The sequence below is a fragment of the Bicyclus anynana genome, chromosome 18 (genome assembly GCF_947172395.1).
Source record: "Bicyclus anynana chromosome 18, ilBicAnyn1.1, whole genome shotgun sequence".
In the NCBI taxonomy this organism is placed as follows: Eukaryota; Metazoa; Arthropoda; class Insecta; order Lepidoptera; family Nymphalidae; genus Bicyclus; species Bicyclus anynana.
Window position 1 is genome coordinate 15,630,327 of NC_069100.1, and position 22,609 is coordinate 15,652,935.

Sequence of the window (22,609 nt, forward strand, 5' to 3'; positions counted from 1 at the left end):
GGGGATCCTTAGAAGACCTTATAGCATTTGACAAAAAATACGTTCATTTCAAGTTTTTGAGCACTCGAAAAATCATATATAGAAGAGACAGTGAAAAACAGTAGTAAGAAATATGTAGACGGGATATTGAATCCAGACCATCCCTTTATTAAGCAATGCTTTTATAAATACGAATATAAAAGTCGAAAATAGGTCCGCTACGGATATAGGTGGACGCGTGTTTAAACTTTTTAAAAGTTCTTTAGATGTGTAAGTAAATTGCTACATAATAAATAAAACTTCCAATGTTTGTGACAAATAATAAAATTTACTAAGAGAAAAATATAAATATTTATTATTAATTACTTATCATTATGTACAAATCAACATACACACATGCACCCACAACATACATCTCACACTACTTACGAATATTTTATAAAACAAAACCGTCACCTCACGAAAGTTGACACGGACTTCTAAAAGTATTTTTAACATTTTTTCAGTTCACAAAGACATATTAAAGTAATCACATGATGTTTAGTTTTGTGTAAACAGTCGTTTCTGATGTAGCAACACGCCGAATGCGCAGGTTTACAGCCGGATTTATATTTTTCTACCGTGTCGTGTCGGGACGCAGTTCCTGTAGCAAAGTGGCGCGTCGATTCTCTTTCTACGATCGCAAACGCTTCGAAAACTAGAAAAATGTATGGGAATGACAGATCTTGATCACGTGACCTGTCGATAGCAAATGTCATTCCCATACATTTTTCTATTTTTCGAAGCGTTAGCGATTGTAGAAAGAGAATCCACGTGCCACATGGCTACAGAAAAGGATCGGTATCATACATTTTGAATGCGGCACATCAAAAGTCATCACGACACTTCACAACACATAAGTGTAAATATAAATCAGGCTTCAGCCTCATAAAGATATGTTTTTGTGCGTTGCGCTCACACGCCTCGTGTTACAGTGTGCCTAGTGGGAGATTTCAATGTTTTCATACTGTGACTATCGCGTAAACGTAAACGCGAATTTCCAAGGAACTGAAACAGTTAGTAGTGCCACTAGATGGCGCTGTTTCAATTCCTTAGGAACTCGCGTTTACGGTTTACGTATGAAAACTGCCACTAGGCAAACAGAATCGACCATCTGTTTCGATTTTTTTTTAATAAATACGTCACAATTTACAGTATGAAGTTCGCGCGAGTATTTTTTTGCTACATTTGCAATTAGTTAAAAGGTTTTTTGTAAATTTGCACGTGTCTCAAATTTCACCAAATCGCCAGTTTGTCAAACATTGGTCAATTCAATGATAATTAATTTGTATTTAATCGCTTGCGCTTAACAATAACAACACGGTTAAAATGACAAACTAAAACAATACAATCAATTGAATACACTACAACCTGTCGATACGTTGTTTATCAACGCTAACAATATCGCAGGTACTCAACATTCGAACTCGGCAAGTATTCTAAAATGAAAATTATTTGAACATTCTGCAATCACATGACATTCTTTACATTAATGTAGCCAACAGAATTCACGAGATTTCATTATAATTCAACAGAGAAATGCAATTTCAACACAACCTAATATTTGTTTTAAATATAAAAGATATAAAATCAATAGCTTAGGGCCGGCTTACTGACCGGACCACGCCGCAGTGACGTCACACTCTGTCAGTATACAATGATACAAAGGTATACACCCCGGCAATTAGGTTGAACAAAATTGACAGTTCACAAGTGTTGACACATCCTCAATAATTGCCCGGTACATTAAAGATATCAATTAATTGAAAATTTCGTACGCGATTGTAACGGCGGCAACGCGAAGTTCAACTTACATGCCGCGCACTATACTAAACACAGAAAGTCGAGACGTTTATTATTAAAAAAAATTACACCTCATTCTCACTCTATACAAGTAGATTAAATAAACAATAAAAAACAATTTAAAATATATTAAGTAGAGAAATAACTACAGAAAATTTTGGAATGGATGTATATAGATTAGCATTAATAGTTTAAAATTATAATTAGTACATATTGTTTAGATCTGAGAGCAAGTTATTCCTCAACAATAGTTATCATAGGTTTTAACTCACGACGCAAAATAAAGTTTATAACATTTTACTCGTTGACCTCTTTTAATAAAAGGACGCACAATCACGTAAAAAATTTCACTTAAAAACTGGCCAATTTTGCTTTGACAGTTTTACAATTATTGGTAAAGAAATCTATACCTAATGGCCTTTTAATATAGTCCAATTTTCAATAAAATTCTAAATTCAGAGCTAATTCAACCTTAAGAATTGAGTTTAAGGTTGAATTTGCAAATGCGACTACTTGAATTGAGTGCCAAGAAGTAGTGTTGTGTCGCTGATTGTGCATCCACTTTTTAATAGGACATCGATGAATTTTACTTGAAAATTTGTCGTGTGTTGTTTGAATTTATTATAGAGAACCGACTTAAGGTGGATTTTATTGCACCTTTATTTTCTTAATTAATGCCAGAAGTTTTAGATTTCTTAAATTTTCACTAGTTACTCAAATATTAAACGTTGTTTCAGTAAATAAAATAAAACAAATCAACAACAGATGGCGCTGTTCGAGACAGCTTTCATAAAATATAAATATGACATTACAATATGCAAAACATATAGTAATAGAACGATAGTAGAACATAACAACATGAACTACATAATGTTAGTGAAGAAAATCAATTAAACATAACAAAAATATACATCAATAGGGTAGTTGACTCATATCAAATTTAATATAAAAAATATTAATTTCGTGTAGTACATGAAATAAGGGTCCAAAATATATCGATATCAATTAATAAAAGTTAAGGATAAAACTTAATTTATATATCACGTATATTTGCAAATTTTTCAAACGTCAAAAACGCCGTCGTCCATTTTGTGACGTCACTATCACACTTGATGTACTAAACGTCGAATTAATTGTTAACTAATATTTTTGTCAAACGCTCCGTTTGTAAGGGATTTATTACGGTGACGTCATGAAACAGTTCAAATATAGACTGTCATGGCCGACAGGCGTTTTGGCTCGTATTGACAAATACATATTTAAATACTAAAATTTTCATGTAATCACATCTCAAAAAAATATAAAGAAAAAAAATTCAGTCTAGTAGAACTATTTAAGAAAAAAAAAAAAAAAAAAGTCAACTAGCCTATTATTACCACAAATGACATTTTACATTCCACATACAAGTACACTTTAATCTCAAAGTAAGTTTTCCTACTGTCAACAACAAAAGTTCATCAAAACAGTCCCAGCCGCCGCTCGCCTGTGCGCAACAAGTCCGTAAGTAGCGCCAGATGATCACACACACATACACACTTAGAAGAACTTCTTCGCTTGCGCTTCCTTTCGTTCTCTGAATAATTAAAAAATATAATTAATTAATAGGACTAAAGAGAGTACAAAGAAACAGTGGATAATTAAAGAACATATTATCAATACTTATAATAAATCTGTACATGAAATATATTTCCAAAATAACTATCAGGGGGTGATTAGTGATCGATACTGATGACAAAAATGCAATCAGTAAAATTTTTGTCTGTCTGTATGTTCGTTATAGAAACAAAAACTACTCGACGGATTTTAACGAAACTTGGTACAATTATTCTTCTTATTCCTGGGCAGGTTATAGCATACTTTTCATCACGCTACAATCAATAGGAGCAGAGCAGTGAAGGGAAATTTTGGGAAAACGGGTGAAATTACTCCATCTTCACAGCGATACTATTGTAAGGGATTAAAGAGGCTTAAGGGCGGACGAAGTCGCGGGTTTCCGCTAGTTGTAAATAAATGTTGTAACCGCGAAAGTTTGTTACTCTTTAACGTCAAAATAATTGAACCGATTAGGCTGGTAAATTCAGAATGGACATAGAATGTACACTGGATTGACACAGAGGCTACTTTATATCCCAGATATATGGTTCCTGGGTGTTTTAACTTATTTTTTAATTAATTCTGTTTTACTTCACTCTGTTAATTATTGAAGATTATCAATTTAAGTAAAGTATGATGTTTGATACTGATTGATATGATATTACCTGTTATCATATTAGAAAATTTTCTTAATTCTCTGCGTGTGTGAATGTGGGAATCTGCAATGGGCCAGCGTGGTGGACTATTGGCCTAACCCCTTTCATTATGAGAAGAGACTCGAGCTCAGCAGTGAACCGAATATGGGATGATAACGAACGACGATCAGGTATTATGTAAATAAATACATAAATAGTGCATAACTTGTTCTAACAAATATTCAGTAAATATTCACAGCTCGGTGTCGGGAAGTCGGTGGAGTTACACCGCGTCCCGGTCATTATTGTTCACTTTCTAATGGTTGATCGTTAAAATAAGTTTAACACCCTAAACCTGCCAATGCACATTGGAACAACATGGTGGGTCACAGCTCCACAGCTCTCTGGTATGAGACAACTCACTTGTACACGGAGTACAGGAACATGAGCAGCAGCTGCCCCGCCGCCGCCACCAGCAGCGTGGTGCCCGACACGCACGACACCGACGGGCAGACGGGCGCGGCGGCAGGCGCCTGCGCCGACAGCCTGCACACACACACACATTCAGTGTAGAGCGGGTGTTGGGGGCATACGCTGACCTTGTGAGGGAGCTCATCAACTACTTCCTTAAGAGCGCGCAGCGCGTCGTTACGATATGGATAAAATTCGAAGCGCAAGCGAAACACCGAATTATGACTTTCACGTGAGTGAAAAGCACGGAGCGATTGACGCGCGACGCAAATTTTCTGACGTGAGCGCCAAAACTATTTTTACCTAATTGCAAGTAAATTAAACAACATAACGAAAAACAATGGCCATGTTCAAGATATATACCTAATTATCTATACAAAACAAAAATTTAAGAAAATAAGTTTGCTTTTCCTGAGATTGAAAGCAAAATGTGAACAAAACATGTATTTTTCAAAAAAATAAACTATCGGGAAAAGTTTTATAAATTGTGTATTTTGTATTGTCATAACGAAGCTAACACTTTGAAATATCATTTACCCAAATATCAGGCTCCTAACTTTTCCAGAATCTGAGATCCAGAACCATTTGTAACCACCAAATTACTTATTGCACACTCTTAAAAAAGTCCATTTAAAATCAGATACATGTACTATATTCTGTTCAAATTTATATGGTTTTCATTTAATCTATACTAATATTATAATGGGGAAATATTTGATTTTTAGTTAGTTTGTTTACATTTAATAGGCTCCGAAACTACAGGCTATATTTTATCGCCGTATTCCTACGGGAGCGAGAACCACCACGTGGCGTCTGCTGGTATACAATAAGTGTTTAGGTCGAACTACATAACTAGCTAAAGATGAAACTGCAATCATTCGCCATTATGGTTCAATATTTTTTGTACAAACATCAAACGAACACTTCAATAATAATAAATAATAATCAACAATTTAGTAGCAGTAGAGGTTTAATGACAGATCTCGTCCAAGTTCTGCCGCCAAGTAGCATTGCTGTGTGATGTTTCGGTCTGACGCGTGCACGCTGTAGTCTCCGCCTCCGGGTGACGAGCACAGGGCCGCACGTGTAAAGCGTGTTTCTTGTTATAGGTCTTCTTTACTCACACAGAACACAGAACGCTAAAGCTAACGGTTTAAGCACGCTTGACTTGGGCACGTACGAAGAGCGCCATCTACTAGTAGTTCAAAATAACAAATACTGTTTCATTGTGCCTGCAGATGGCAGCGCGCGTGCACCAAGTTGGTCAGATGGTGCCAACTACCAGTAGATGGCGTTCGTAATTTTTTTCGAGAACTTTGAAACGACCTTCTTTAAATTCCCTTCAAGGAACCAGCGATGCAGTTTTGTCTGAGGCACATAGATGGCACTTTGATTTTATTTTTGAAAAAGTTTTACTTTAGTCGTGGTCTAAAACACACGCGATTTTTTTAAATATCCCATAAAAAGTAATGTTATCAGTTGATGTCGGTACCTCTGGCTGACGCCGCCCACGCTCTGCTTGAGCTGGCTGATGCCGTCCCGCAGCTCGCCCACCACCTGCGGGCTGAGCCCCCCGGCGCCCGCCGCGCCGCCCGCGCTCGCCAGCACCGCGTCCGACTTGCGCGACACCTCGATTATGAACCCTCTGGAAAGCGCACAAAATGACTTGAAATTAAAGGACATTCATATAAACTACCAACCTCTATATCTTCTATTGATCACTATTTTAGCGAATACATATTAATATTATTAATATTAAGCGGTAAGCCTAATTATTGGCTAGAGCTGTTACGACTCAAACGTAGTCAAAGAGCTGAGAGTCAATGTCGAACTCACTTGAGCTCTGCGATAGTGTTGATGACGATCTGCTGGTTAGTGGTCATCGCATCCCAGTCCTGGCGGGAGATGGGCAACGCCGGCATCTGGAAGATAAAATCATATCATTTTATAAGGAATTTGGACTTTATTGTAATACTACAAGCTGTTCCCAACTTAAAAACCAATGAACATAGCAATGTTGATTATTAGATATTACAATGTATATTGGACTTGTGACCTCGAGAGTAGGCTTTAAGGGTTGATACATTCTAGTCCTCCTTTAGAATGCATCAACTCTCACGTTCCCTGCCCGACATACTCTCCTTGCCCAATTGCCCACACTAAACAATTTATGATAAACAATAATTAGAACATGAAACATTACGTGACGGTGTCTACGCTGCCTAACAAACAACTGAGCACGTCATCAAATACCCTCTTATTTACACCAGCAGTCAACACCCTACAATAACATAAATAATGAATGTTAATACCACCTGTAATCGAGGAACGTGTAACATATAGTAGTAAACATTTGGGAATGTAGTGTTTGTGCACACACTAGCACAAGGGGCTGAAACTTCAGTACAAAGATTTTTGGACATAGGAAATTATGCATGTGTTGGTTGCGAACATTAATTAATTTTTGACGGCTTCCGTGGCGCAGTGGTATGCGCGGTGGATTTACAAAACGGAGGTCCTGGGTTCGATCCCCAGCTGGGCAGATTGAGATTTTCTTAATTAGTCCAGGTCTGGCTGGTGGGAGGCTTCGGCCGTGGCTAGTTACCACCCTGCCGGCAAAGACGTACCGCCAAGCGATTTAGCGTTCCGGTACGATGCCGTGTAGAAACCAAAAGGAGTGTGGATTATCATCCTCCTCCTAACAAGTTAGCCCGCTTCCATCATAGACTGCATCATCACTTACTATCAGGTGAGATTGTAGTCAAGGGCTAACATCAGACAGGGTACTTAATTTCAACTTCAACTACATAGTCATTTGGTCGAGTGCTGTACGTTATGTTACGTTACGTACACGGTACGTTCAAATAATCATGAGTTCGAGCCTGGATAGCGATACCAGAAAAAAAAACTTTTTTTTTGTTTTTCTCAATTGTTTGAAACTAAACTATTTTTGTGTTTTTATCAAACCACAATGAAAAAAAAAATTAAAATAAAAAATCTCCATTTAATATTGCCGCTGTTATAGTTCCAAAATATTCCGTTTGCGAAACTAGTAGCGCTGCTAAGTCCAATGTTTTCGTGTATGTACCTTCACTTCTTCACCTTGGAGTAATATATTCTGTGCACTAGTAGGCTAGGGGGTGGCGTTACCTGCACGGGCGGCTGGCCGGGCTGCGCCGGCTGCACGCCCTGCGCCTGGCTGTACACGGCCGACAGCAGCGACAGCGAGTTGGACTGCTTGCCGATCACCTGCAACACCACATCCTCCTCATTACCTAAGCAATTTAAAAATTATATCCGTTATAGACTGTGTGCACATTTAAGTTTGGGACATAGATGGTGCATCTCACATGACGTCCTGTATCTGGCAGTCCTGCCCCTGAAGGATCTGCCCGTACAACTTGAACTAGTCGCCGGACTCGCCCTCCTTATCTCGCACCTCACGTGTGAGACAGACAACACTCACCTCGTCCACCTTCTTGTGCAGGTCCCGCATGACGTCTTGTATCTGGCCGAGTCCCTGGAAGATCTGTCGCAGCTCCCTCTGCCCGTCCGATTCGAACCAGTCGTCGAACTCGCCCTCTTTGTCTCGCACCTGGGGACAGAAAGAGATACAAATAGAGGTCAAATCATTATTAGCAATGAACCAATCTTTGTTTGTAGCTGTATGTTATATCATAGAACTTACTTCATCAGGATGTTCTTTTCTGTACTCTTCTTTCTGCTGCTCGAGTTTCTTCTGGTACTCCTGGTACTCCTGCGACAGCTTCTGCTGGTCAGCGGTGCTGATCTGCTGCCCGCCTGCAACACGCCGACAGCTTAACCGCTTATCCAACTCACTATCATTGAAGCATGATGCATCGCACTCACTGATGACACATTACAGTAGTTTAAAAAACAATTAAATGGCAAGTATTTATAAATTTATTCTTGTTTTAAATATGAGTGAGTGATATATCATCCGCAATCAGTGCAATATCAAAAGCTATTTTTAAACAGGGTGGCAAATCATCAACATGGACTAAAAGCAAAAAGGGATGAAACATTTAACCCTGTGGGACACCCAAGTAAATATTAAGCCTTTAGACATTGTTGTTTATGTACTTTTCCACTCAAATCATACATACATTGTAAATCATACATAGATTGTAAATGAAAATGCTACTTAAGCATTTTCGTAATTATGACGAAGTCAATACGGGCGGTTTGTCGCCAGTCGTTACCTAACCGTTGTAACTGATAGTCAATACAAGTGTTTTATCAGTAGAGCCTACTATTATTTATCACCCATAACCGCTACCCGGGACACGACATACCTTACTCAAACCCAAATATATAAGTATCCAAATAGTACTAAAGTGGTACAAAAGTGGTGACCCGACTCGGTTTTATTAGCGGTTATTTTGCACGGGTAGCAACACGTAACGACTCACACATTGGAATTTAAAATGGCTCAACCAGAGGTGTCAGTTTCCGGCGTGTCTGTATCGGCGAGAATTCCTGAATTTTGGACGGATTTGCCGCGACACTGGTTCATACAGGCGGAGGCAGTGCTACACCCGCAGAAGATGTCTGACGAGGCAAAATTTCAGTTTGTCATATCGAAATTAGGAAAAGACGTTATACAACAAGTGACAGACATATTAGTCAAACAGCCGGAAAATGGTAAATATGATACATTAAAAACAAGATTACTTGACATTTATGAGGAGTCAGAAAATAGAAAGGTACAAAAATTGATATCTGAAATGGAGCTTGGCGAACAGAAGCCATCGCAGTTGCTGAGGAAAATGCAAGAGCTGGCAAGTGGCAAAGTTACAGATGAAACCCTTACCATCCTTTGGCAAAACCATTTGCCGGGATGGGTGAGAGGAATACTCACGGCATCAGGTTTAAGCGATATTAACGCTTTGGCCAGAATGGCAGACAAGGTGACAGAAAATGCAATGCCTATACAGGGGGTGGCCGCAGTACGGAGTGCAAGGAGTGATTCTCCAGATGTCATAGCGGAGATCCACAAGCTGGGCGAACGACTAAGAAAAATTGAAAATTCCCAGCGTAGCGGTGGGAGAAGCCGATCACGATCACACGGCGCGCCACGTACGCGCAACACTAGCGGTAGCAGGAAGAGGACACCGGCAGATCCAGACTGGCTTTGCTACTACCACTATAAGTTTAGAGCCCGAGCACACAAATGTGTTCAACCGTGTACGTGGAAGACATTGAACCAGCCTACTGGCAGTGCGGAAAACTAGCTTCGGTCCTGTCTGCGGCGGGAGGCTGTGACCCATCGATAAATTACCGCTTGTGTATAACTGACGAAAACAGTAAATTACGGTTTTTAATAGATAGTGGTGCTAATGTGTCAGTGTTACCCCGGTGGGCAGTGCGCGAGAAAAATAGAGCGTGCGAGGACTATAGACTGTATGCCGCGAACGGTACACCTATTAAGACATTTGGGTTGCATAGTTTAGTATTAAATTTAAAGTTAAGGAGAGCATTTCGGTGGACATTTATAGTTGCTGACGTTAGACAGCCTATAATAGGAGCCGATTTTTTAACTAAGTATAAGTTAGTGGTAGATTTTAGTAAACGGAAACTAGTGGATCAGGTAACAAATTTTAATGTTATTGCTAGTATGTCACAGTGCATGGAAAGTTCAATAACTACAATTCATAATCAACACCCACATTATAGTTTGTTAGCTAAATATCCAGATTTAACTAAACCGGTATCTTTTAAGGAAGTTCCTAAGCATAGCGTTTGTCATCACATCGAGACGAACGGTCCGCCTGTTCAATGTCGAGCAAGACCGTTACCGCCAGACCGATACGCTAAGGCTAAAGAGGAATTTCGGTTAATGTGTGAAATGGGAATATGCAGACCCAGTAAAAGCGCGTGGGCAAGCCCTCTGCATATAGTGCTTAAAAAAAATGGGCAGATAAGGCCATGTGGTGACTATAGGCGCTTAAATGCTATTACTAAGCCTGATAGTTACCCTATACCCAGGTTACGCGATTTCACGTACTTACTCGCTGGTAAGAAAATTTTTTCACGGTTAGATATAAACAGAGCTTACAATTGCATACCAGTTAACGAGATGGACATTGAAAAGACGTCTGTGTCAACCCCTTTCGGGGCTTTCGAATTCATCAGACTTCCTTTTGGCCTTCGAAATGCTGGCCAAAGTTTTCAGCGTTTTATGTGTCATAGCGTACTCCCAGACTTAGATTTTTTATTCGTGTATATAGATGATATAATAATTGCAAGTAACAACGTCGACGAGCATAGAAAACATTTAGAGGAAGTATTTAGTCGCTTAGAGAAGTTCGGTATTACTCTGAATATATCAAAGTGTTGTTTCGAACAGACAAAATTGGAGTTTTTAGGTCATGAAGTAACAACGGAAGGGATTCGTCCACTCGACGAGAAGGTGAAAGCCATCATCGAGTTTCCGAGGCCAGCTACTGTGGACCAACTCCGGAGATTTTTAGGTATGTTAAATTTCTATAGATCACACATACCAGGTGCCGCTGAAAAGCAGTCTGAGTTGGATCGCTATTTAACGAATACAAAAAAAAAAGATAAGTCAAAAATCGCTTGGACTGATTCAGCAAACGCTCAGTTTGAGCAGTGTAAACAGAGCCTAAGTGACGCCGCGACGTTAACGTATCCTGCGATAGACAAACCTTTGGCGCTTATGACGGATGCTTCAGAGTCATGCATGGGTGCGGTTCTACAGCAAAGAGAAGGTAACGTATGGAAACCTATTGCTTATTTTTCTAAAAAGTTCTCGGAAGCACAAAGGAAATATAGTACCTATGATCGAGAGTTATTAGCCATTTATTCGGCGATAGCTCACTTTCGATATATGATAGAAGGTCGTAATTTTATTGTGTATACTGACCATAGACCTCTAATTTATGTTTTTTCAAAGATAGGTAGCGTGAAAGAGCTACCTAGGCGAGCTAGACAGATAATGTTCATTAGCGAATTCACTACGGACATACGCCACGTGAGCGGGTTAGATAACATAGTAGCTGACACTTTGTCCCGCGTGGAAGAAATTGTTTGTCCTACGGTCATTGATTTCACGGAACTCGCACGTGTACAAAATGATGACGAAGAGTTAAGCGAACTAAAGAAAAAAATACAATACAAAAACATCGTGATGCCAGGCACCGATAGTTGCGTTGTTTGCGAAACATCGACTAATAAGGCCCGACCATACTTACCGGAAAGTTTTAGACGTATCGCTTTCGATGCAATTCATAGTTTAAGTCACCCGGGTATTCGCGCTACCAACAAAATGGTTAGAGATAGATACTTTTGGGTAGGTATGAATAAAGATATCCGAAGATGGGCTAAGGCCTGTATCCCATGTCAACGATCTAAGATTCAAAAGCATACTGTATCCGATTTAGGTACTTTCGAGAAAGTAGATCGTTTTAGTCACTTAATGATTGACATAATAGGCCCTCTCAATACATCACCCGAGGGATATAGATACTGTTTGACTATGATAGATAGAGGTACGCGTTGGCCAGAAGCTGTCCCAATTAAAGAAATCACAGCTGAAGTAGTAGCCAAAGCTCTTTATGAAAACTATATAACGCGTTTCGGAGTATTTTTTAAGTGTACTTCCGATCAAGGTCGTTGTTTCGAGAGTAATCTTTTCAAGCAACTCATGAATCTTATGGGTATTGAAAAGATCCGCACTACCGCTTATCACCCGCAGAGTAATGGGATGATAGAACGGTGGCACAGATCTTTAAAAGCAGCACTTATGGCTAGACTGTCAACTAAAAGTTGGGTAGAAGAACTACCAACCGTTTTACTAGGTTTAAGAGCCGCTGTACGGGCAGACACTAATGTTAGTTGTGCTGAAATGGTATACGGCACAAGTATTAGGCTGCCAGGTGAATTTTATGATATAAGTAAGGATAATATTTTAGATAGCTCTAGTTATGTAAGCAAATTAAAAAGTATAATTAATGATTTAAAACCTGTTAAAAGGGTCAATAAAGACTCGAGAAAAATTTTTGTTCACCAGGATTTACACACTTGTGACAAAGTATTTATCAGGAACGACGCGGTGCGTAAGCCTCTCCAAGCGCCTTACGACGGTCCGTACCGAGTAATTAGCAGGACAGAGAAAGTTTTTAAGGTCCAATTACCCACACGTCAGGTTATAGTTTCTATAGATCGGTTGAAACCAGCTTATATTTTGGAGGAAAACGATAATCCCCAAAATACTATGTCGTCAAAAACTACGGAACCGATTTTAAAAAAGAAAGTCACAGTGTGTACGGTCCCTTATAATACCAACGGTGTAAAATGCAAAACAACGAGCAGTGGTCGCGTCAGCCGCGTACCTGCACGTTATGCTTAGTTGCATTATTGTTAATTGTTTCGTCATGTTTATAATTTTAAGAAATTAGTTGTGCAATGTTAAAGTAAAAACCATATTCTGCTTAAAGTAATTGTATTTGAAGGTGTTCTACAAAATTGTTTACATAATATTACACTTATACAAAATTTACATTGTCATTTATATGTTTAAAATTTTTTTTGTTGTTAGCTTTACAGAGTTCATTAGTTTAAGTGTAACAAGTGTATGCTCCTCGTGAAACGTTTTGTCAGCATTGTGGTTATAGTGTTAAGAATGAAACACCCCTATACTACCTATACATTGTTTTCTGTAAAAAAAAAAAAAAAAAAAAAAGGGGGTGGAATGATGTGGTGGTCACACACACATAGATTGTAAATGAAAATGCTACTTAAGCATTTTCGTAATTATGACGAAGTCAATACGGGCGGTTTGTCGCCAGTCGTTACCTAACCGTTGTAACTGATAGTCAATACAAGTGTTTTATCAGTAGAGCCTACTATTATTTATCACCCATAACCGCTACCCGGGACACGACATACCTTACTCAAACCCAAATATATAAGTATCCAAATAGTACTAAAGTGGTACAAAAATATCATCAGTAAAGTGCAATAAACAGCAAGTAAAATGTGTTAAGAAAAATTTGATACAGGATTGTCTTATCTCGAAACCATATTTTCTTATACAATAGAAGAAAGAAGTTCTGCATTCAGTAATCATTAACAACAATTATGATAATGATGAAGCTGATACTGATATAGATAATAATGATTACAGTGCTGGTGCCAGTGGTATAAATGGTGCTAATAATGGCAATGCCCTTACCGGTCTGCTGCGTGGAGTGCAGCGAGGAGGTGAGCAGGTGGATGACGTCGTGGTCGTCGGCCAGGCCGCCGGTGGCCGCCGACAGCCCGAAGTATCCGCCGCGCGGCAGAGCCACGTTCTCGGCGCGGAAGCACAGCTCGTAGTCCGCCTCGTTGTTGGTCAGACCTGAGGGTAAGCGTTCTTGGTAAAGGGCATGCGGAGCGGGATTACGACGTGGACGGGGCGGCCCCATGTCGTCGCCCCGTTAGTAACCTCCATGCTCCGAGAAGTTTACACTTTCGTATGTATTTTGTGTAACAATTTTTCCTAAACTTTTCGTCCAGACAAAATATATTACGGCTGTGTAACTCCCTTACACTAGCAATAAACTTTGGTAGCTCTAAGGTTGGATACTACAGAATCCTCATTTTGTTTCTAACGCCTGCTGGTTGTACCAACTACTGCTACGTGCGAGGCGGTGCGGCTCACCGTTGTGGAAGTGCACGGTGAGCGTGTTGAGGTAATACTCGATGCGCGCGCGCGTCGGGAACGGCTTGTTTCGGAAGTCGCGCAGACAGCCCGACAGCAGCTGCGTGGCGCCGTCGCTGCAACACACGGCATAGTAAACCTTGTGCAAGTGTTTGCAACCATTATTCAGTACAAACAAAATCAAATTTTACAGGCTTAGTTTGTAAACACTTTTGAAACGTCAAGTTTGACTATTTGTAGAGTTCACAATGCAAGTTCCAGAAGAGATGCTTATAAATTTAGTTTATCATTCTCTATTCTAATATTCATTTTCATTACATTACATAACAGGTTATTACACCTGTACTATAATAAACTACCCATTGTTCTATAATTAGAACAAAGCTAACTCTCAAATTCAGATCAAATATAAATAATTTCTTTTTCTAAAATGTTACATCATTTGATAACATTCAACTTGCTTAATGATGATTATATTATATATAAATATTTATACATATAGATAGCTACTTACTGCTCTAACATCATTCATGTGAGTTAAGAAAAGAAATAGCCCTTGTATACCACCTTGTGGTACTCCCTTTTTTTGTTGAATTTACCTGATGATTGACACACTCAATGGCATAGCTATTGTTGCGAAACCTACTTTGTATCTTAATCGCATTAATTAAAATGATTAGCGGCTGTTCAGGTGGCACACTCACCTCTTGTGGTCGAAGTTCTTGGTGCCGTCGTTGAGCACGGCCATGACGTAGGGGTTGTTGTGCTTGTTGTCGTTGTCGAAGGAGTCGAAGATGACGCCGAGCCCGTTCCAGCGGTCGGACGAGCCGAACACGTCCCCGTTGTACTCGCCGCGCGCGCTCGTGTACCAGAACGCCTGCGGACCAACGCCGGGTTAATGATGACTGCTAGTTCGATAACATCTAGACCCAACAAAAATCGATCTTTTTCTACAGTCTTCAAATATAGCACAAAAAAAAATTAACAAGCAGAAATAGCAGTGAGCATACTCGACAGTATGTATGGCTACTGGGAGACATGTTCTGGACTGTAGACCACATACCAATTACACATAATCTAGTGTTAAATCAAACTACAGTAAACGCTCCTTATTCACGCTTCCTTTATTCACGTTTTCACTATTCGCAGATTCAAAAATTACGTCCCAAATCCTATATTCGCGGCTATTACGTTATTCGCGGATCTAACTGACGAAACATTACAAATTTAAACTTTAACTTACAAATACCTATTGCCTCAATTGCGAATGGATGGTTTAAGAATGCCACTGCTTAAAATCACTCTGAATAGAAGCTTTTAAAAATGTCAAGCAAGAAAAAATTTCAAAATTCTTCTAACCATTGTCTAATACTGAAGATAATAGTTAATCAATAACTTATCCCATAGAATCCCATATAAGATACCATTACATATTCACGGTTTCTGTATTTGCGACACATTTAGAGAACGTATCCCGCGCCAATAATGAGCTTTTACTGTACTCTGAAAAGGTAGATTGAAATATAATAAATAAGATTAATCACTAGTAATAACTTACAGTAGTACAGGCAGGACCAGCACTACCGCCTGTGGTCAAGTGAAAACACCAACCAAAACCATATTAGAGTTTTTCAATGTTGTTTGCACAGTTGCTAAAAACACTTCACAAGGCTCGCCCTTTCTAAGAGTATTATGCGTAGCTCAGTGTCCTTCCACCTCATGATGTCGACTCACCAGCCCGTCCGCGCCGATGCGTCCGCGGCCGGTGACCTTGAACATGATGTCCACCTCCCACCAGTCGAAGGAGATGGGCGTGCGCGTCCAGATGGCGCCCTTCTGGCTGCGCAGCGACGGCGCCAGGCGGACGCTCTCACCGGACGCTATTGCATCTGGAAAAGCACAGTGGACGCACTCAATAAATAAGTATATGTACACAAATAAATAATACGAGTGTGGTTTAGGACACAAAACAGTCAAACTTCTTTAGCCGCCGCTCTCGACGTTTGTTCGCCTCGCCAGGTTACACTTTTTATAACATATTAACCAGCTTACTAACTCTGTATTTAATGTAGATATTCATTTTTCATTCATCACTTCATTGTTATGTGTTGCATTGTTAAAGCAGAACTTTTACAGATTGCTACTCATTTATTTTACTCTACTAGTTTTTTTTAGTTTACTTTAGTTCTTTTATTTTAAACTAGCAGACCTGACCAAGCTGTGGTTATGTTCCCTACCACTACCCAACCCTACTCCTACCCTACGCTACCCTAACCCTACCAGAACCTCTCCACTAACACTTGAACTTTATGATATGGTATCAAAGTTCAAATTGAGTATTATTATTTGTTATGAATTGTTTGTATGGGAGTATAGAAAAGATTTTTTTAGGTTTATTCAGGCATTTTTTTCAAATTTTCTCTGCTCAAGAATTACTCTCATACTTCATAGAATATTCTTATAAAAGAATTGGCAAAATTGGTTAAGCTGTTCTCGAGAATTGCGTTGCGTTCGTTTTTGTATTATAGATAGAAATATAATTTTATAAAAGCTCCATAGAACCGAATTTACAGTGCCTCTATAATATACAATACATATGGATACAATGTTAAATATTCATACTAATCTCACAAACATTTGAAAATTTCAGAAGCAAGCAGCAGCCTCTGACTCCTCAGGCACGGTTACTCATTACTACCAGTAACTACTCCACCGATCAGTGCTTTACTCTACCCTTTGTAGTGTGCATGTTACTTATTATAAGAATAGCGGACGCCCGCGACTTCGTCCGCGTAGAATTCAATTTTTCACAAATCCCGCAGAAACCATGGATTTTTTCAGGATGAAGAGTGTTAGTCCACAGTAAAATCTCCAAATTTCAGCCAAATCGCTTCGGTAGTTGCGGCGTTAAAGAGTAACAAACATCCAAACATACAACCATACAAACCTTCGCGTTTATATTATTAGTAGGAATTAGGATTACAACAGTCTTCATATCATAGAATATTGTACATATAATAGATTATTTGGTAGTAGATTAGGCCTGGTTCAAATTATAATCAAACAGTAGTCAATACAATGTATCGTAACACACTGCTACAATGTTAACATGATAAGCTTTGATAAAGCAACAGTCGCAGAGCTGCCAGTAGCTAATGTCCTGTATATTAAACATGCTTACAAGTAATTGTTTGGTCAGCATTTAATAATGTAGGCCTAGAGGGAGGAGTAAGGAATTACTCTTTAATCCATCCAAATCCATCAAGTTTACCCTTATATACTAACAGATATTCATTTGTACATATACAAGCATATAGTATAGATTATGTGCTATTATCAAGTTGTTACCTTTTTATAATCCTACAGATTATTTATATAGATAGTCACCAAGAAGTTTTTATCAACGTAACATGTGTCTATTGTCTACTTTGGTGATATACAAGTATGTTTCTACAATCTGCTGCTGTAGTTACGACAGAACCACCTTCAGTGACACAACAAAGGGATCAGAGCTGATGTTTGTTATGTATGATCATTGATTGTATTCTCTACTCTGTTATGGAAGTATATGGTTTCAATATTACACCTTTGACAATTACTCATAAGTTAGTCAGTAAAGGGAATACCATTTGGTTTTGGATGCAGTGGTAAGATGATGGTGAAGAGGAGATTTGTTAATAATCCTACTGATGACACTAACAATCTAACCAACAGAAGAATGGTTCAATGTCATACGACAGATTGTCAAGTCAAAGTAATTAAATTATGGCAAAATTGGTGGTAGCAGTCACTAGATTATTAGTTCCTCAATTTTGAATAGTATTAGTTAATTATCAACATTACAATGCTGCTATGCTATTATGCTATGATTCCATTTCAAAGAATTATTTTTAGCAATGTCATCCAAGGCTATGGTCATTAAAAGGCACATATAGAGGCTGACTACTTTACTGTATTTTCTAAAAATCAACTCGTAAAAGTAACATAAATTACTGTTTACTAATGCTAATAATACCTTAATTTCAATTGTAGATCTTAATGAGAACACATAAGGTTCTAATTCCTTCTGCAATCAGAAACAATAACAAGTAGTACCTGTTGAGTGAGCTTCATTAACTTGGTCACAGATTTTTGCATGCAAAGTACAAATGTATTGATTCACCAGTCACTTGAATTTTATTTCTTACGCAATGGCAATAAAGTACTTGCAACTGCTGACAGACTTGGTGTTTGGGTGATTGTTCAACTATTATTGAAACAAAAGTGAAATGTTGACATTTTATGATTAAATAAAGAATTAATGGAATTGGAAAATTTATGGTTTCATGACTTTATTATTGCTCATGTTAACCTGAACAGATGGTGGACAGGGGACTGATTATATAAAGCAGGTTACGGGAAACCGTGGTGCTGGCGGCTTCAGTAATGTTATAAAAGTCTGTCTGTCTGTTACTTTTACGATTAAAACACTGAACTGTAATTTGGTATTTTTCCTCTGGGTTAATCTGTGACCAGTTGTGTTCTACGATAACTTCGCTATTCGAGTGTATTCCCCAGTGACATCCCCTCATTGTTTTGATAACAATAGGTCTAAATGATGTGCTACCTTTTAAGCCTGCTCGGATATGTCCTGTGAATCAGTTTTAAGCCAGAACATTTGGATGACTCATTAAGTAGTTGTGTTTTATACTTTTGAGGGACTCTGTCAATCTCTTTGTAGACAGTTACAATCTTTAGTTGCTCGTGAATCTTGTAATCAAATTTGGTGTAGAGATTTTTTTTTTTTTTTATTTATTTAATTATATATAATAATTACATGATAAAAATTAAAAGGTGCAGACATAAACTTGTTAAGGTTTTTCTGCGCACCCTTCGCCATTGACAATACTGTAATTAAATCTACTACTATATAATACTCTAATAAAGATAAATTGCATATTGGAGCAGAACTTATTTTCTTTATGGAAAAATCCATTTTTCTGCAGCATTTGTAAAAGTTTTGATATGAATGATATGAAACAGATGAACAGTTTGAGATAATATTTAGAGATAAAAATTATAGTCTGAAACAATTAGATATAAATTGGAATGGCATACAAGCTATCCCATTACTCTTAAAGTAATAGAGTCCACATGGGATGGGTGAGACCTACCAGCTAAAATGAATATATTGTGTAAAAATAAAGAATTGTTGTCTATAACTTACTTTATCAATTTCTGGTATTTGTTAATAATGACATAATGAGATTTTAAATAGTAATTAATTTGATAATTGAAATTTCATGTTTCATATGCATTCTTCTTTATGGCAAATATTAAACCAATTTCTTGAGTAAAAATATCTGCATAATAAGGTACATTAGGATTTTAACAACAAAGTCTTAAAATACATATTATATTTGGTCAACCAATATTCCTCTAAAATGTATAATTTTAGACATGTCATGTTTAATTCATAAATTGGATGATCGTTTATTATAAACTTTCAGGTTTTTGTAAAATAATATGCCTTCGTGGAAGCAAATTGCAAGTAAACGACGTTCGCTTCTTACTCTTTCACACGTGTCTTATGACATATAGCGCTGTCTCTATCGCGCGTGACAGTTTTTCACTGACGTGTCTCATGCCAGAGTTTAATACCGTAACAACAAGGATTTTACACCAAAACACACGGTATTTTTAACACAAAAACACAGTAAAATATTTTCAGTAAGGTTACATGTGGACACTGGATGTGTTATGTTGCAAATTCGAACAATAATATTAAACATAATCTGTACTTACTTCCACCGTATTCCCAGAACGGCACCGAACCATCTTTTTGAGCTAAGTAAGGCGGTTTAAAAGAGTATTTATATTCAAATCGTTTATGAACTGTCTGTGAGTTAGATCTCACTAATAAACATAACACTGTACACAATAATAATTTTAAACTATTCGAAGACATGATCGAGAGACAACACCTGACGACGGCTTGGGACGAAATGTGAAATGTCAATTGTCAAATTGAAATTGAAGTTTGAACCGTTAACTGTCATTTGTAACTCTCAAAAGTTTTTTTTAAATTATCTTATGACTATAGTCTTTTTGACTATAAACTCACCAAATGATTTTTTTAGCAGTAGCCACTTGACTCCTAAATGGACGACCGGTCGCCCATCGTATCCGTTACGTGACATGTAAAAAAGTATACTAATGGCAATAGGCAAGCACAGTATCTTGCTCCGCGCGATAGAGGAATATAAAGATTTTTTAAATGGCTCAAAACGATAGATTAAAACCGCATTCCCTGACTGTCGGCTTTTTCAACGCAGACGGGCTTTTCGATAAAATACTCACGGGCAGCGAATGAGTAGGCTTCAAAAGTGAATTAAATAAAAAAAAGAAAAAACCTATGATGAACAAAGTCTTCAGAATATTTGTAAGTTTAACAAATCAAATTGTAACCAAAATAACACCCTAAAATGGCAGAGGATGACCTTGAGTGGAGTCACGCACTTGTGAACGTTGTGTGTAGAGTTAAAGGATCCTTTGATAGTCGACTAACATTCTCCTTTTCCACTCAAGTCACTCTCCCCACCTGCCCCAAGTAACTCATAAAATTACACAACAAGAAATGTGGACGGCTCGAACGCCACAGGCACACTGAAGCCGACCATATTACGGGCGCCATATATCGCAAGTCGTTCCCACCAACCAATCGCTACCCCTCTGTAGCTCTTTAATCTTTACGGAATCAAGTTGCCCCACCTAGCGTCAGCACGAAACAACACGAGATCGAGCGCCGTCATATCCATCTCAGACTACTGTTTCCTACATGGCCTTTCATGATAAGAGTTCATCCTTGGATTTTCCTCATTTCTCTGTTCCTCATAATCAAGCATAGCATCGCTACCTCTCTCTAACTCCCTACTCTTTACGTAATCAAGTAGCGTCAGCACGAACCAATACGAGATCGAAAGACGTCATATCCGTCTCAGACCATAATATAGTCTCAGACGAAGTATATATGTATTTTGGTTTGAATGTCTATTACTGTGTAACTTACTTACTAACGTTACGGAACATATCTAACGTTAGTAAGATAATGGCTTTAGTTAAAGTACATACACCACGGTCCGTGCTAGAAACACAAATGTTAATTAAAAGTATTTATGACAAGGGTTTTACTCAGATTAAATATAATTCGTCTGAGGCATTTTAATATTTTATCTAACTTTTTCAACTAATAAATTGGACGCCCGCGCTGATCGTATCAGAGTAGGGATTCACTTTCGATTAGGGTAGTGGCACCAAAAGATGAACGTTTAAGCGTTTTGGTCTACTTTTATTGCATGTAAAACAAATATTTCATGCTTAGACCATTAATAAGAATGGACGTGTTTCGCACCCAAATTCACCAAAAAAAAAAATCTGTCATTTTTTGAGGGGGACGAGCTTAGACCATTAATAAGAAGTTATTAATTTTCTAAGATTTCATGACAATGACGTTTATTGAGTTTACTAAATAATTCCTACTACTACTAAATAATATATCATCAAGATTTGACCAAATGAAATGGAAAAGTCCTTGTTCCCTGGAACACTGAGCCCTAATTATGAACGTTTTCTACTCTATAGCTGAACTAATAATTGTATCATGTCAAGTAAAAAAATAATGTGTCTACGTTTGTATTTACACATATAGTGAAAACATTAATATGGTTTATTGCGTAAGACGTGTAAGTAGCGTATTATTTTATTTCGGGATCTTAGCACGACCGTTTTTGAATATTGGGGTCCGTCCAACTTTTGGTGCCACTATTCATACAAATTAAAAAGTTGCGCAACTAAGTTGTAAGCGTTGGCAAATTAGTTTTTCGATAGTCGGCCACTTAGACCATTTAATAACTAAAAAATGCCAGTGAGTAAGAGTTAATAGTATCTTTTTAGCCGTTTGTGGTGTAGACCACAAACGGCTATTCCTTGGTGTAGATACCATATACTTATTATACTCTTTGGTGTAGACCTCCTGAGTAAATATGTTCCTTGGTGTGGACTGTGTTTTCTAGTCTATAGTGATCTGTGGTGTTACTCAAACTTCAAAGTTCATTCCAAAGATTACAGTGTATTATTGGAAATAGATAGGCTACTCGAACTTTTTTCGGAACGAATGTGATAGCGCCATCTAGTGACTAGATACGGTATTTTTAGTATTGTAAAAAGTATAAAAATAATAATGCATATTTTTTGTAAAGGAGAGACATTTTTGATTTTGTAATAGTTGAAGAAACCAATTGAGAAAAACAAAAAAAAAAGACAAAAGTTTTCCTTTGTTACCCCCGGATTCGAACTCAGGATTATTATATTGTACCTTTGTTATGCACCACTAGGCCAAATGACTATGTGGAAATTCGTTAAAATT

At 38.0% G+C, this 22,609-nt stretch overlaps 1 protein-coding gene across 1 annotated transcript; it reads right to left on the reverse strand.

Annotated features, from left to right (window-relative positions):
- Positions 1-287: 287 nt before the first annotated feature.
- On the reverse strand, positions 288-20,197 carry LOC112043873 (protein ERGIC-53). The gene is made up of 12 exons (XM_024079532.2): positions 19,990-20,197; positions 15,940-16,094; positions 14,910-15,082; positions 14,206-14,321; positions 13,738-13,902; positions 8,209-8,321; positions 7,987-8,115; positions 7,671-7,769; positions 6,357-6,442; positions 6,013-6,165; positions 4,473-4,595; positions 288-3,394 (listed from the first exon to the last, which is right to left on the reverse strand). The coding sequence occupies exons 1-12, from the start codon at positions 20,150-20,152 to the stop codon at positions 3,358-3,360; spliced, it is 1,512 nt and encodes a 503-aa protein (XP_023935300.1). The 5' UTR covers positions 20,153-20,197; the 3' UTR covers positions 288-3,357.
- Positions 20,198-22,609: the final 2,412 nt, after the last annotated feature.